This window comes from Theobroma cacao, chromosome 5, assembly GCF_053813885.1.
Source record: "Theobroma cacao isolate CCN51 chromosome 5, ASM5381388v1, whole genome shotgun sequence".
NCBI classification, from domain to species: Eukaryota; Viridiplantae; Streptophyta; class Magnoliopsida; order Malvales; family Malvaceae; genus Theobroma; species Theobroma cacao.
In genome coordinates this window covers 32,207,155-32,222,371 of record NC_142643.1, presented here as the reverse complement: position 1 = coordinate 32,222,371, position 15,217 = coordinate 32,207,155, and the positions used below count along the sequence as shown (strand labels likewise).

The following is a 15,217-nucleotide window of genomic DNA, read 5'->3' as shown; positions in this document are numbered from 1 at the left end:
TATTACTTTGTAGGATAAATTGTAACTTTAATAAAGAGAGGGGGCCAGAATATGATGTAGATACTAAACTTGGCATCTCAGTAAACCAAAGTATCATACATTCCAAGCACAAAACAGCTATCTTGGCTTCGAGCAGTACTGAATTCAGCATTAGAATTAATGTAGGCAGAAAATATTGCAAATTTACACATTTATCTAAGAGTTGAGCTGGAACCAATTTTTCTCTCACTGATTTTATTAAAATGAAAGATAAAATGCTTTATATATCCATGAAATACTTTTTTCCATGGATGAAATCTTAACAATCACTCTTTCACAAAGACAAAAGCAGATAAAATATATTCGAAACTTGATACCTGAATAAAGTACAAAGAAGATCATCTCCACCTAGTTAGTGCAAAGCATAAATTCAGTGGCTAGGTTACCCCTATAGCACGCGCCATGCAAAAACAAACGAACTTTACTCACCTTTTCTTCCGTCCTTTCGTCCTCTTGTTTCTTCGGGCAACTCCCCAAGTACACTACTAGATTTCCAAACATCCCATAACTGTCGTTGACGTACCTCCTTTCAACCGTCAAGCTGGTAGGATTCGATGAGCAGCAACGAGAGGCACCCTGGAGAAGTGAGAGTTCCGATTCATGAGATAGAGCACTCGGCTTTCATCAGAGACGAAAGAACGAAATTGAAATCAGCCTTGCGTGAAGCCCAAAAACAAGAAAGCGATTCATCTCAAAGAGCCAAACCGCTAATACAAAGAGTTCCGCCCGTCCTGATCGGTATCAAGGAAGATTTTAAGAAATATTTTGAACCAAGGCTGGTAGCCCTCGGCCCTTTGCATCATGGTAAGCCGCAGTTCGAGCGGGCAGAGCACACCAAGCGTAAACTTGCAGGTCTCTTCGCAAACGAGAACGAAACAACTGATGAAGTTCTATTCAATAAGATTATGGCAGAGATAAAGGATCTGAAGCAGTGTTACAATCCGGAGGACATAAAAGATTACGACGATGAGAAGCTAGCTTGGATGTTCTTCGTGGACGGTTGTGCGGTGTTGTTTGCTGTACACTACGGTTTACAAGGCGACTTTAAGAAGTTGAACATTAAAGCAGATCTTCTGGTATTTGCGCAACTTGATTTGTTCTTGCTAGAAAACCAACTTCCTTACCGGGTTCTCAACATATTGATTGGCTCAACGAAAGACCCCCAAATGTGGGAGCAATCAATCACAAAATTCGTCGGCAACAACCTCATAACAAATATACCGGATGGGAAGAAGAGCCAACACACAGACGAAGAAGAAAAGCAAGAGTACACTCATCTTCTGGAGCGCTTGCGGACAAAACACTTGACGGGAAAGAAAGAGGAGAGTAGCAGTAGTATGATAGGTCGCTTGCTTCTGTCCTGCGGAGACAACCGAAAGCACAGGAAGACATTTCGTAGCGTCAAGGAGCTTAAAGAATCGGGGATTGGTGTTGGACCTAGCGAGACAAACAACCTGAAAAACATTTCCTTCTATTGCAACTTTCTGGGAAGCCTAAAGATGCCACGCATCCTGGTGGATGACTCAACAGCTTCCAAGTTCTTGAACTTGGTAGCTTTAGAAATGTGTCGAGATTTTGAGAATGATTTTGCGGTCACCTCTTACTTATACTTCCTTGATTCTCTCATTGACACAGCAGAAGATGTTAAGGAAATGCGAGTTACAGGTATGCTCCACAATTACTTGGGCAGCGATGAAGAAGTGGCTGATCTTTTCAACAAATTGAGCCGGGACTTGGTGCCAGATCAGGCGATGTACAAGGATGTTACGGACAATATCCACAAGTACTGCAACAATCCCTGGACGACCGCAATGGCTCAAGCCTATTACACCCATTTTAGTAGCCCATGGACGTTCCTCGGCCTTTTGGCTGCGCTACTTGGGCTTCTTTTCTCCGCTATTCAGGCTTATTACGCGTTTCCAAATCACAAATGAAGTGATTAAACTCCCTTATGCGAGTCCTTCAGAGTTTCTTTTTATTACACTACGTTTTTATGTATCCATGAAATGCTTTGGTATTCTTTTCCCAGCTTCGTGTGTGACTGTGAGCAGCCAATAAAGAAATTGCAAATGTAGGATTCTGAGTTTTATAAGAAATAAAACTGACTTCTTTTAAATCTTTAGTATGTTTGATTTGCTGGATATTTTTTAATATATCTGAAATGATATCCTCCAGCCGTTCTTTTATTATGGATTTTTTTTTTATTTTTTATATTCTTATAATTTCAAATTTTCAATTCTGTTCCATTAGCTTCTAGGATTCAAAATACAACCATAAATATTTTTTATATGTTTTTCATTTATTACGAAGATGCCTCCACGATGTGGTAGTCAATTTTTTAATGTTATGATATAGACGTTTCTTTCTATTTACTTTTAGTATTTTTCGATTAGTAATTAGGATTGATTACAATTAGTTTAGTTTATTATTTGTTATTCTTATGTGCCTTTTGCTGTTTGTTTTTTAACATACGAGATCAATTGAGTATTAAGCTAAACAGTGAGAAGTATTTCTCTCTCATTCTATAATTTTATCCTTCGTACCTTAAACATTTAATTCGAGACTTCTAAATTAAAATTTTAAAATTTAAATGATAAATAACATTACTTCGGTAATGATATATCTTTTTTGACAATTTTTTTTAATTAGTGAAGAAGAGATTCGAACCTTACACTTTAGGTATAGAGATTATACACCAACTAATGAACCAAATGTTCAAGTACATCTTTTTTGACAATGTTTCAATAAGAGAGATTTCTCATTTTTTAGATGTATCATCGATGGATTTTTGATAAAAAAATCTTAAGGAATTAATTGTTTTGAAAACTGGCTAGTGTTGTGGCAAATTAAGATAATTTTTTGCAAAATTTTTTGATGAAAAATTCTATTGGAAACTTCCTTACATGTACCAATACTGATGTAAAAGTTCATTGACATTTGTTTTAAAAAATCTATTTTCACGATATTTTTTGATGGAATTTTTGTCAAAAATCCTTCATAAATAATAGTGGTATTAAAGTTGAGTAAAATACAAGAACTCCCTTCCATACAACTTTAAAGTATACTTTAGTCCTCCTTGTTTTAAAAACTATGATTGATCCCTTAACTTTTTATTACTACTATTTAATAGTTATTTACAAATATAAAAAGTCATAATTATCCTAAATAGTTATTTCTTGACTTTTTATTATCATTAATCAACCATTATTTACAAATATAAAAAACCATAATTATCCTAAATAGTTATTTTTCAATTGTTTGAGTATAATTATGACATTTTATATTTATAATTAACTGCTGACTAATGGTAATAAAAAATCGAAGATAGTAACCATACATTTTGAAACAAGAAAGGCAAAGTGTACTTTAAAATTCCTAATTGTTTTTCTTTTCTCTTTTCAACACACTTGAACTAAAAATCCTAGCCACTGCCCTCCCTCCTCTTGATTTCTTGCACCATTGTCCTTGCCAACTTCACTAGGGACACTGTCACGACCCGGAACCTCCCTCAGGCCCATGACAATCGCCGCAACGTCCCTGATTGACACTCATTATCCGGAATGCCAACCGGAACCCCGCAAGGCTTACATATCAGTTTCTTTCCTTTCCTGTGAGCAATCGTTGTTAAATATCTAGTTTTTAGAGAATATACACTATTTTAGATCAAAAACAATCAAAATAAAATTTTCGCCACACAGGGGTATTTTGGTCATTTTTTTCTCAAAAATTTCGAAACTGGCTAAAACGTAATATACAAGTACAAAACACATAATTCATATTCAAAATGAGTTTAAAAGTCTAAAATCTTCATTTAAAACGAAATTACGGTTATTTGAATATAATAAGAAAATAAAAGAAATATTAAGGAAAATATTCTATTTTCTTATAAAACAATATTTATAGAGTTATACGTGAATAATTTTTATAGCGTAAAAGCTAAATAAATTTATACATACTGAAATACAGTAAGCCAAAATATTTAATTTAATTTACAATAACAAGAGGGCCCCCGAATAAACAAAAGTAAAGAGGACTATGAACCTACGATTTGGAAAATGCAGATCCAATGGTAGTCCTCGATGAGATCAGCTATCTACAGTCTATACTGAACCTGAAATGGGTGGAAAGGAGTTGGGTGAGATTTTGCAATCCCAATGAGTAAACAGACATTATCATAAATATCTAAAGGCGAGTAAAATGGAGGCAAGTTTAAACAATAAATTTCAACCCATTTCATAATGTTTTCAATTTATTTCTTAAACCATAAAATATTTGTAATTTACCAAAACAATTGTTAAGGCTTATGTCTTTTATTAAAACAAGGCTCAAGCCAAAACTAATCCTCGGAGATACCTTGGCCGAGGCATCTAACCGAGTCCGCCAAGGGTGTTAAAATATTCACACGTGAAACATATTTTTATTTTTAAAAACCAGCCGTTCCTTGACGTTGGTCGAGTTACACATTCACGTGGGGGTTCGACGTGAAATGAGCTCTAATACTACCCCAGGAGTTACCCTCATCGCCTCTACAACCGGAGTAACTATATAATTGGGTTTACCGTGCCCCTCTAATAGGCAGTCCACGGAAACCCGTCACTGCAGTGACTAACCCACCAATTTTAATAAAATTTCGACAGTATAACGTGGCTTTTATTTATTTATCCAGCCTGCATAGTAAAACAACTTACATAAATTTCCCAATGCATTCACAAAATATAGCCACATATACTCATTTCTCATAAGCCATTCCTAGGAAAATATATATTTTTCAAGTCAATTTGTAGCCTCCAATTACTCAATTTCATAATCAATACAATATATTTTTATTTGTCACATTTATTCCTAAAACATCAAAAATCCCGTTTTAATCTCGTTCTCATTTCATAAAATACATAAAGGGCATTTAAAATAAACTCTAAATAATTTACAATAATAATAAGTTTACTCACCGTTTGTACAAACTAAAAGCTTTCTAAGCGCCCCGATCACTACTCGTAGGGTACGACTTCTTTGCCTTTTCCGGAAGGCTCTCCTCCTAAACACATTACAAAAATTTACACAATTCATCACATTGATGCTAAATCACTATATAATTAACTTAAATCCTATACTAATGCATGGTATGAAATGCAATAGCCTAAAACGGCTTAAACGCGGTATTAACCTATTTTTGGCACTTTGCCCGATAAATTGCTAACGTGCTCCATTTTAGCTCTAAATCATCCCATTCTCTCTCCAACATTTCTAACCATTTAATATCAGCCAATAACCTTCTAAAAACAACAAAATCAGCTCACTTCCTTCCTTGGAAAATTCGGCCAAAAATTGGACATTAACTCGGTTAATTTTCTACTTTGTTTTTCTATCACGTTTAATCGTTTTTCATCATTTCTCTTCATTTTTCTTAGAATAAAATCAATTCATCATCATTGTACAGTATTGAGCATCCATCCAAGAGTGGGTATTGTGAAAATTTAATGATTTCTTGCCCAATTTAATTTCTAAACACATTTAACTAACTAAAACTATCAATTTAACTAAAAATCAAAACCTAAAAATTTCAATTTCTCTCCCCTAGAATTTCGTCCAGCCCTTGATATCACTTTTTGATCTCTCTCCTCAAGCATGCTAAATGGAAATAAAGGCATAGGAAAGGTAGAAATCAAGCTAAAATCGAAAAATCTTACCGTTAGACGCGTAAACGGTCGAAAACCGTGAATTTCCCTTTGAATTTTCTTGTTTCTCTTTGGTTTTTCTTTTTTTCTTCCTTTCCTCTCTATTTCCTCTCTTGTTCTTCCTTATGGCCGGCCAGCACTCAAAATTTGGGTTTAAATGGCTGACTTTTCATTAAAATAATATTATTTCATTAAAAAAAATGCCACGTGTCACTTTCCCATTGGCCCATTTTTAAAATTTCATCCATTTGTTTCCAAATTTTCACCATACACTTGTCTCATATATTCATAGCTTAGATAAAATTCTCAGACTCATCCAAAGTCTTGGTGGAGTAATTTTTGAAATTTACACTTTTACCCCCGTAAAAGTGAAAAATTACATTTTTGCCCAAAAAACTGAAAAATTGCCCATAGACATATTTTTCATCCCTTATACTCATACCATTCTCCAATTTGTCAAATTTGATCTAAATTATCTCAAAATCTCAAATTTTGTCCGTGGGTGGCAACATTACGATTTTGCCCCTACATTCCAAAAATCACCAGAATTAAACTTTTTCACTTCTTATCATTAAATTATACTCCAAATAGTTAATCTTGATAAAAAATTTCACTCCATAATCAAATTATTATCTTAGGTGGTAAAATGACGATTTTGCCCTTGAATATCAAAATTTCTAATTTTACCCTAAATGAACCATCGAACTCCGAACAATCATTTTTAGTCATTCCTGGACTATAAAATATTAAATTTCATCCTACAATTCCTATTTGAACTAGTTCGAGGTTAAATCAATTTAAGTGTACCGTTAGGTACAATATCAGGTTTCGTTTATTCTTAGGTGCTTTTCTAGCGTAATAACATGCTACTCAATGCATGTATGTCATGACATGTATTTATAGGGTCGGATTTTACAGACACCATCTTGCTACTCCGTCATTGATCTCTCACTCCTCCCTCGATTCCTCATTTCCTGCTTTTTTTTTTTCTCTTTGGTTCTTCTCTTCATCACCTTTTCTTCCAGATTTCAAATAATATGTCTTTCAGCTCTTCCCTTCCTTTATTTTCTTGTCCTTTCTTTGTCATTTATATTTTTCAATACATACATATATACATATATATATATATATATATTAGTATGTGTGTGTGTGAATGTATATGTATGTATGTGTATATATATATATATATATATATATATATACTCATACATACATATACATACACTCACACACACACACACACACATATGTGTGTGTGTATGTATGTATGTGTACGTGTTTGTATATGTATATATATCTACACATTTACATAAACATATACACACACATATGTGTGTGCATATAAAATAACTTCTCTTTAACAATATTTATCAATTGTGCAAGATATCTGAAGCCTAATTTTATACATACATACACACACACACACACACACACACACACACACACACACACACACAAATACAAAGATATACACACACACACACACAAATACAAAGATACACACACACACACATACATATATACATATATACATATATAATAACTTCTCTCTAGCAATATTTATTAATTGTGCAAGACATTTGAAGCCTAATTTTTAATATTAAAATTATTGTATATAAATAATAAAATAATTACAAAGAAAGGTATGGATAAAAATTATCATCTTACATAATAAAAGCATTCCACATAAATAATTAAGGTATGATACCTATAAAGGCCTCTAAACTATTTAAAAAATTTAAATAAATTATTATTCTTTTATTGTGTTTAATCAAGCCCCTATACTTTTATTTTGAGACAAATAACTCTTTACACTTTTATTTTGAGTTAAATAAACCTTTATAACTAATGGTTGACTTAGTCAAAATGTCACTTGTCATTGTATGCCACACGATGCTGGTGTGGCATGCTCACATGTCATAATAAATAATGACATGGCATGTTAATGTCGTCATATGGCATTTTTCATCATTCACATTAACGTCACACTAGTGTCATGTATGCATAAAATAATAAGTGACATTTGGATTAACGACGATTAGTTAACCATTAATCATAAGGGCTTATTTGATCCAAAATAAAAATAAATAGCTTGATTGAAGGCAATTGAATAATAAGAGTTTATTTGAATTTTTTTAAATAATTCACAGGTTTTTTCTAAGCATTATGCCAAAATTAATCATCCTACAAATATTATCTTAAATAATAAAAACTATTAGAAAAATATAATTAATCATCATACAAATATTGTTCTACGTAATAAAAGCATTCTACATTTGTAGTTTAATATACATCCCTTAAACCACAAAGTTTAATTGTTACCTCATGATACATGAAATTCTCTAGCCAAGCTTTTTTCAAGCCGTTACTCTTTGCCATAAATGCTCTTTCTTACGTTTCATACTTTATTAAATAATCAAAAGTATAAGTCTATTTTTATTATTTGTTTACTTTTGCAAGGGAATTGTATCTTGGTAGCTAAACTACAAAAGTGTGTTTCATTATCGATTATAGAGGCTAAATATAACATCACATCAACTAATTCCTTATTGAATTAGAGTTGAGCAAAAAAGAGTCTGTTTTGTGACATTTAGAATGGTTTAGATTTGAATAATTAAGAATAACATATACCATAGTAGGATGAAGCATATTGATGTGAGACACTATTGGTTGCAGTTGATGCATAAGGATCACATGATGCATTTCACGAAGATTCACACAAATAAAAATATTGCTAATATGTTGACCAAAGTGGTTCTTAAAGAGAAGCTTGAGTTATGTACTAACTTAGCTTGAGTTATTAAAATCCTAAACCATTTAGGAAATGTCACTAACTTAGACGTCCATCCTAAACATTTTAGGAAGGCTTTATGATATTTTAGACATCTTAAATGTTTTAGGAAACTTAACAAATTTGTCCTAACATTTTTAGGAAACTTTCTAAATTTTATCAAGGGTCCTAAACATTTTAGGAATTAGCCTTATCCATTTTATAATCTTGTATTAATGATCTTACTAATTTTAGATTACTAATCTTTATTAGAATCTCTAACAAATTAGTAAGACTTTCCATAATTAAATTTGCCTAATCCAATTAGGTGGTTGTTTTTTTAAAATTGACCAACAAAATTAATTAGGATTTAATCAATTTCATTCCCATAATTAGGAGATTTTCAATTTCATTGAATAGAAAATCACCTTGGAGATTTGATATCAATCAATTAAAATTGACTGATTCCAATAAAGGATGTAATTTCCTTGATTCTAGGCATATGTCCTCAACAATTTAGGAGTCAATGATTAGCCACGAAAAGAATCCTTGCTGACCATTGGTTGCTACTTTATGCAATGTTGGTGCAAATGGGGTTTAGATGGAATTCAAGGAATTGGCAAAATTGACTTCACGGTAAGCTTTTTCAATAGACGTTATCTTTAAAACTTATTTCTCCCCCATCACTCGGTATGCAAAGGGGAATAATACGAATAGCCTTAGGCATACAATGAAGCTAACCTTTAACTTCACCTAGCACTTTACAAGAGTAGATCACTAGATACACCCGAGGGTTAACAAAGTTGTTCGGCCTTAAAGCCTACTTTCTGTAGTAAGTAGATTATAAGGAATTTGGACGCTTTTGTAGTTAATGAGAATTTAAGTATTTATGTTAATTTTCAGAACACAACACTTCTCTTACTCTTGATTTTTCTGCTCTTGTTTTGTTTTTGTTTTGATGTTTCAAAATAGTTGGCAGCAAGCCCTTTGTATAGGCATACAAATGTCTCTTCTTCAAGGACACAACTCTTTCATTAAGGCACCACTTTATCTAAAAGACTTCTTTACATTTTGCAAGACACAACCTTTGAATAAAGGTATTGTTTCAATAATCACCTTGTGAAAGGACAACCATTGATTCTATAAAACATAAATTTTGAGCTATAATTTGAAATGATAACTTTTCATATTTAAACTTTTAAGTTGTGGTGTTTTTTCAATTTGTCTCATAACCTTTAAATGTCATTTTACTAAGAGATGTAGCCATTCACATGAGAAACTTACCTACAATCCAATAGTCACACTATGTCACTTTATATGACTTAACCTTTATGCTAAGATAGCTTTTTATTATGTGATATAACCTTTGATTTTGAAAATACACCAACAATCCTCCACCATTTTCAAAATTTCCAAATATCAACAAATTTGAGAATCTTGTGCATAAATAAAGGCATCCCATAAATTTGAACATTCACTTAATGAGTTTGGTTGTTCTAGTTTGAATTGAGTGGTTGACCAAGCATTGAACCATCAATTCTTCATTTAACCAGTCAAGCCACTAAAAACACAAGTTTCCTTGCTCACTTTGTATCTAGTTTTGTCAACATGTTTTATGGCCTTGTGTTTTGCAACCATTCATAAATGCTGTCAGAGTCCAGCCTTTAGCTCCTAGAAGCAGCAACACTTCCACTCACATAGGTAGCCCTTATCAGAAGTATTTTGTAATTATAGTATTTCAACATATACATGTAATGGGTCTGTTAAGAATATTTGTTCAACCTTACCTTACACATTACAGGAACCAAGCACTATACACCTTAGGATGGAAAATATAAATTAGTGGTTGCAATAATCCAGGTGGTATAATGGTCAGTACCCAAGACTTACAGGTCGGCCATCAGCATCGAGGTAAGCTCCCACCATTAGAGATTTAGTTGATAGACTTAAGACCCGTTCCTTTTGAGGTCTTTATTACCAAGTCCTTTTTCAGACTTTTGGTAAATGAATCTGCTAAATTCTCACAAGACCTCAAATAACTTATAGTAACTATACCATCACTAATTCTTTATCTTACAACACTATGTCGAAGTCCAATATATTAACTCTTTCCACTGTATGCTTGATTATATGCTTTTGTTACTGTTGCTTAATTATCACAATGTATCAAAATTGGTGCCATTGGTTTAAGCCATAATGGAATTTCATAGAGTAAATCTCTCAACCATTTCGCTTCTTGGGTGACAGATGCTAAAGCTATAAATTCAACTACCATGGTGGAGTCCGCTTGACAAGATTGTTTCTTAGAACCCCAAAAAACACCTCCAGCAATTGTAAAAACCTAGCCAATCATAAAAGCATGATATTTTTTATTTTAGTTTCAACTAGCATCTGTATACCCTTCTAAAACAAAAAGAAAACTTGAATAACAAAGAGCATAATTTATTATATTTTTTAAGTACCTAAGAACTTCATGAACAACATACCAATGTTTTTTACTTGGATAAGTTGTAAATCAAATTAGCATCCTAACCTCAAAATCAATGTTTGACTTTGTACACACCATAGCATACATTTAGCATTCAATCACCCTTGCATATTCATTTTGTACTATTAGCTTGTCTTTATTGGGTACTAGCTTTAGATTAGAATTATAAAGCGTAGATATTAGCGTACAATCTGACTTACCATACTTCATTACAATATTTTCAATATAATAAGATTGAAACAATGTTAGGCCATTATTATCTCTCATTATTCTTATACCTAAAATAACATCCACCAAACCCATATGTCAAAATTCATTGACAAGAACCTTTTTGTGTTTTCCATTTGTTCCAAATCATTACAAAAAATTAGCATGTCATCCACATATAGAAAAATGATAACACTTTTACTATTATGAAACTCACTATAGACACATTTGTCAGATTGATTGATCTTGTAGCCAGTAGCTAGCACTATCTCATCAAACTTTTGATACTATTGTTTAGTTGTTTGTTTTAATCCATACAAAGATTTTACAAGCATAAACTTTTTTTTTTGACCAGGAAAGAAAAACCCTTCAAGTTGTTCTATATACACTTCTTCATCTAATTCATCATTTAGGAATGTCGTTTTAACATCCATTTGATGTATTACCATCTTATGTATAGATGCAAGTGCTATAAGCACTCTAATTGTAGCTATTCTTGCTACTAGTGCATATGTATCAAAATAATCAATATTTTCCTTTTGTGTAAAGCCCTTTGCCATTAGCCTTGCTTTAAACTTATTTACGACTCCATCAAATTTCATTTTCTTTTTAAAGATCTATTTATAGCCTATTGGCATGGAACCCAGTGGGAGGTTTACCAACTTCCAAGTTTTGTTTCTAATTATCAAGTCTATCTTATCTTGTATTGCTTCTCTCTAAAATGAAGCATCTTGAGACTTCATTACCTCTTCATAAATTTGAGGATCACCTTTACCTTCTACATAATGTAGTAAGGTAAGTATTCAGATGTTTTTTCTCTTAGACTTTTTACTAAGTACATGAGGAAATTGAATCCATATGTCTTTGCTTTTCTAATTCTTTTACTTCTTCGAAGCTTAATAGTTTCCTCACCATTTTTTGAAAGTTTATCACTTTCTGTTACTAGTTCTTTGGGTCTTGGAATTGAATTGAACCTTGTTTTATCAAAGGTAACATCTCTTGATTCTGTGATTATATAAATAGAATATTAATCATGGGACTTTATCACCATGACATAATATACTTTACTATGTTCAGCACATCCTATAAATAAACATTCAATTTCTCTTTCACCCAATTTATTTTTCTTGGGTTCCAGAACTCTTATGATGGCTTGACATTCTTAAACTCTTAAATAATTAAGTTTTGGCTTTCTTCCTTTCCATAGCTCATAAGGAGTTGTTTTACTCCTTTTGTTTAGGATTCTATTTAGTATATAGCAAGTCGTTAATAAGGCTTCGCTTTCCTAAACTTGAATTTGAAAGCAAAACATTAACCATTTTCGTAAGAACTCGATTTTTACGTTCTGCTACACCATTTTGTTCTAGTGCATATGGAGCGATAATCTCATGAATAATACCAGTGGACTTAAAATACTTGGAATCATAATATTCACTTCTTCTATCTCATCGTGAACATTTGATAAGCAATTCACACTATAATTCAATTTCATTTTTATAAATTTTAAATTTCTCCATTAGTTCATCTTTAGCATGTAATAAGTAAACATAGCAATATATAGAGAAGTCATCTATAAATGTTACGAAGTATTTCTTTCCACTAATAAATGAATTACTATGCATGTTACAAACATCAAAATATATTAATACAAGCAACTTGAGGTTTCTTTCTACCTTAGGAAATGGGCTTCTTGTGATTTTAGTAACCATGCATGTCTTGCACATATCATTATTAACATTAATATTGGGAATTAACTCTAATTTAGCCATATCATGCATTCTTCTATAATGAACATGACCTAATTTATTATGCCATAAATTAGACAAAGTTGCTTTACTATCATGAACATTAAATGAGGCATCAATATAAGTAAAACTAGTAATATTCTTATTAATATTAAGTTAGAACATGTTTTCACAAAATATCCACTTTTCACCGATTGTCCACCTTTTGTAAGGATGAACTTATCTACTTCAAATACTAATTTGAAACCATACTTATTCAACAAATCATCTGACATAAGATTTTTTCTAACTTTCGGCATATAATAGTGTCACAGCCCAATTCTTGGGCCATGACTGATGCAAGGGCCCAATAGGCATAGCCCACCAGGCTAAAGCAAGCCTTTCTTTCTCTAAGATCTAAAACTCATAATTTCTAATAAATATTATTTTGAAATTAAACCGTGAGAACCAAATATATATATATATATATATATATATATATATATATATATATATAATGTTCCCAAAATAGGGTTATCATTCGTCAACCTTAAACGACATGGCTAATCAAATCAAACATACAGAGTGCACAATAATCTTATAATTTACATTTAAGTAACTATTTACACATGCAAGAGACCTTGACTATCAGCGGAGTGACTCTAGGCGTGGGTATTGTTACTAGATGCCATGGTACCTACCAAATGGCAAACACAAATAGACTCTTCAAGTCCCAACTACCTCCAAATCTGAAAAACATGAAGTTGAAAAGAGTGAGTATAAACCCAATAAGTGAACATAGGAAAGGAATAAGCAAACGATAAGGAAAGTTTAAAAATCATGATGCACTTATGTTAAAAAACAATGCAATTTAGTTTAATTGCTCGTAAAATCCCTCAATTCGACCTTTGATTATTTAACCCCTTAGCGTTAAAGGATCCACGATCCATAATGAAATCAAATAGTGAAAACCGCAGTAAATGTCCAAGCAAGATAAGTAAGACAAAAAGTTTTTTGTTGCATTGAAAATCAATATAGAAACAATTAACAATTTCAACATTCAACATTCATTGCAATCACATAATATTTTGTCTAACATTCCTATGGTATGTGTAAACATGTATACAACCACTGGCTCATCAGCTCATGTGCACTCTTACACCGCACATAGCTGGAATCACCCATCATCACCGGCATGTGCACTCTCACACCGTACACGCACAGTTACAATTATGTCACAATATTATCATTCAAAGCATAACACATATATCATCAGAATATAGGAACACATGGGTTCATCACATTACACATTTTACAACATAAAACGTTTCATCAAGGGCTTGTTCCCAAGCATGATTTAGAGAGAAAAAAAATCAAATAAAATCATTTAAGTGCTTTATCCCAACACATATGTATTTCCCAAAAATAATTTAATGCAAGTTCACTCGCCTTAACAATGCCACCTAACAAGACTAGCACCCACAAGATCTTAATCCAGGTAGTCTCGATATACCATTAAAACTTATAATTACTAATAAACAATAATAGCTTTAAATATATCATAAATTTAAACTTAATAATTCTAATAAGCATACACTGGATAAACTACATTCTAACCTAATACTTAACCTAGAATTCTAGTCTAATTCTTAAACCCATCATATCAACTATTCCAATTTAAAGATTTTTTACCTTGGTGAACTTGGAGGCATAAAAATCAACAAAAACCTAATATTTCCAAGAAAAAGAATTTGAAGAAATTAGGAAATAAAATCTGAAAATATAACCCATAAATTCATAAATTCCAAGAGTTTAAAATATATACCTTTTAGCCTTAAAAATGGAGATTTAAAGTTGAAAATTCAAGTGTTGGTGATGGTGGAGTAGAAATAGAAAATAAAGGAAAAAAAGAGAGATTTTCTTCTTTTCTCCTAGGGGTTTGGTTGTGCTGGAAAAATGGGGTTAGAAGCTGCATGTTTAGTGCCCAAGAAGTTAGGAGAAGGAAAAAGCAAGAAAAGAAAGGAAAGGAAAAGAAAAGAAAGAAAAGAAAATGAAAAAAAATTAATTTTTCATGGTGGAGGGAGAAAATGGCGTTGGGTGGGTGAGGAAGAAGAAGAAAATATCTTTTGGTGAAGATAAGAACCAGTCATGGGATGAGGATGAAGAGTCAAAGCTTCCAAACTAATGACAAAATTATCATTTTACCCTCTAAAGTTTTCACCCTTTTTAGTTGTATCCTCCCACAATCTTTTAATTCTAATTTCTTTCTACTTTTCTTCCTTAACATTAGTACCAATAAAATATCAAGTTTATG

At 32.1% G+C, this 15,217-nt stretch overlaps 1 protein-coding gene across 1 annotated transcript; it reads left to right on the top strand.

The window, feature by feature from the left end:
* Positions 1-432: 432 nt before the first annotated feature.
* LOC18598793 (UPF0481 protein At3g47200-like) lies at positions 433-2,155 on the top strand. Its single transcript, XM_007028479.3, has one exon. The coding sequence runs from the start codon at positions 594-596 to the stop codon at positions 1,971-1,973; it is 1,380 nt and encodes a 459-aa protein (XP_007028541.3). The 5' UTR covers positions 433-593; the 3' UTR covers positions 1,974-2,155.
* Positions 2,156-15,217: the final 13,062 nt, after the last annotated feature.

Bases quoted from the DNA above. Each gene is read 5' to 3' on its own strand.
- LOC18598793 (XM_007028479.3), top strand. From the start codon at position 594: ATGAGCAGCAACGAGAGGCACCCTGGAGAAGTGAGAGTTCCGATTCAT.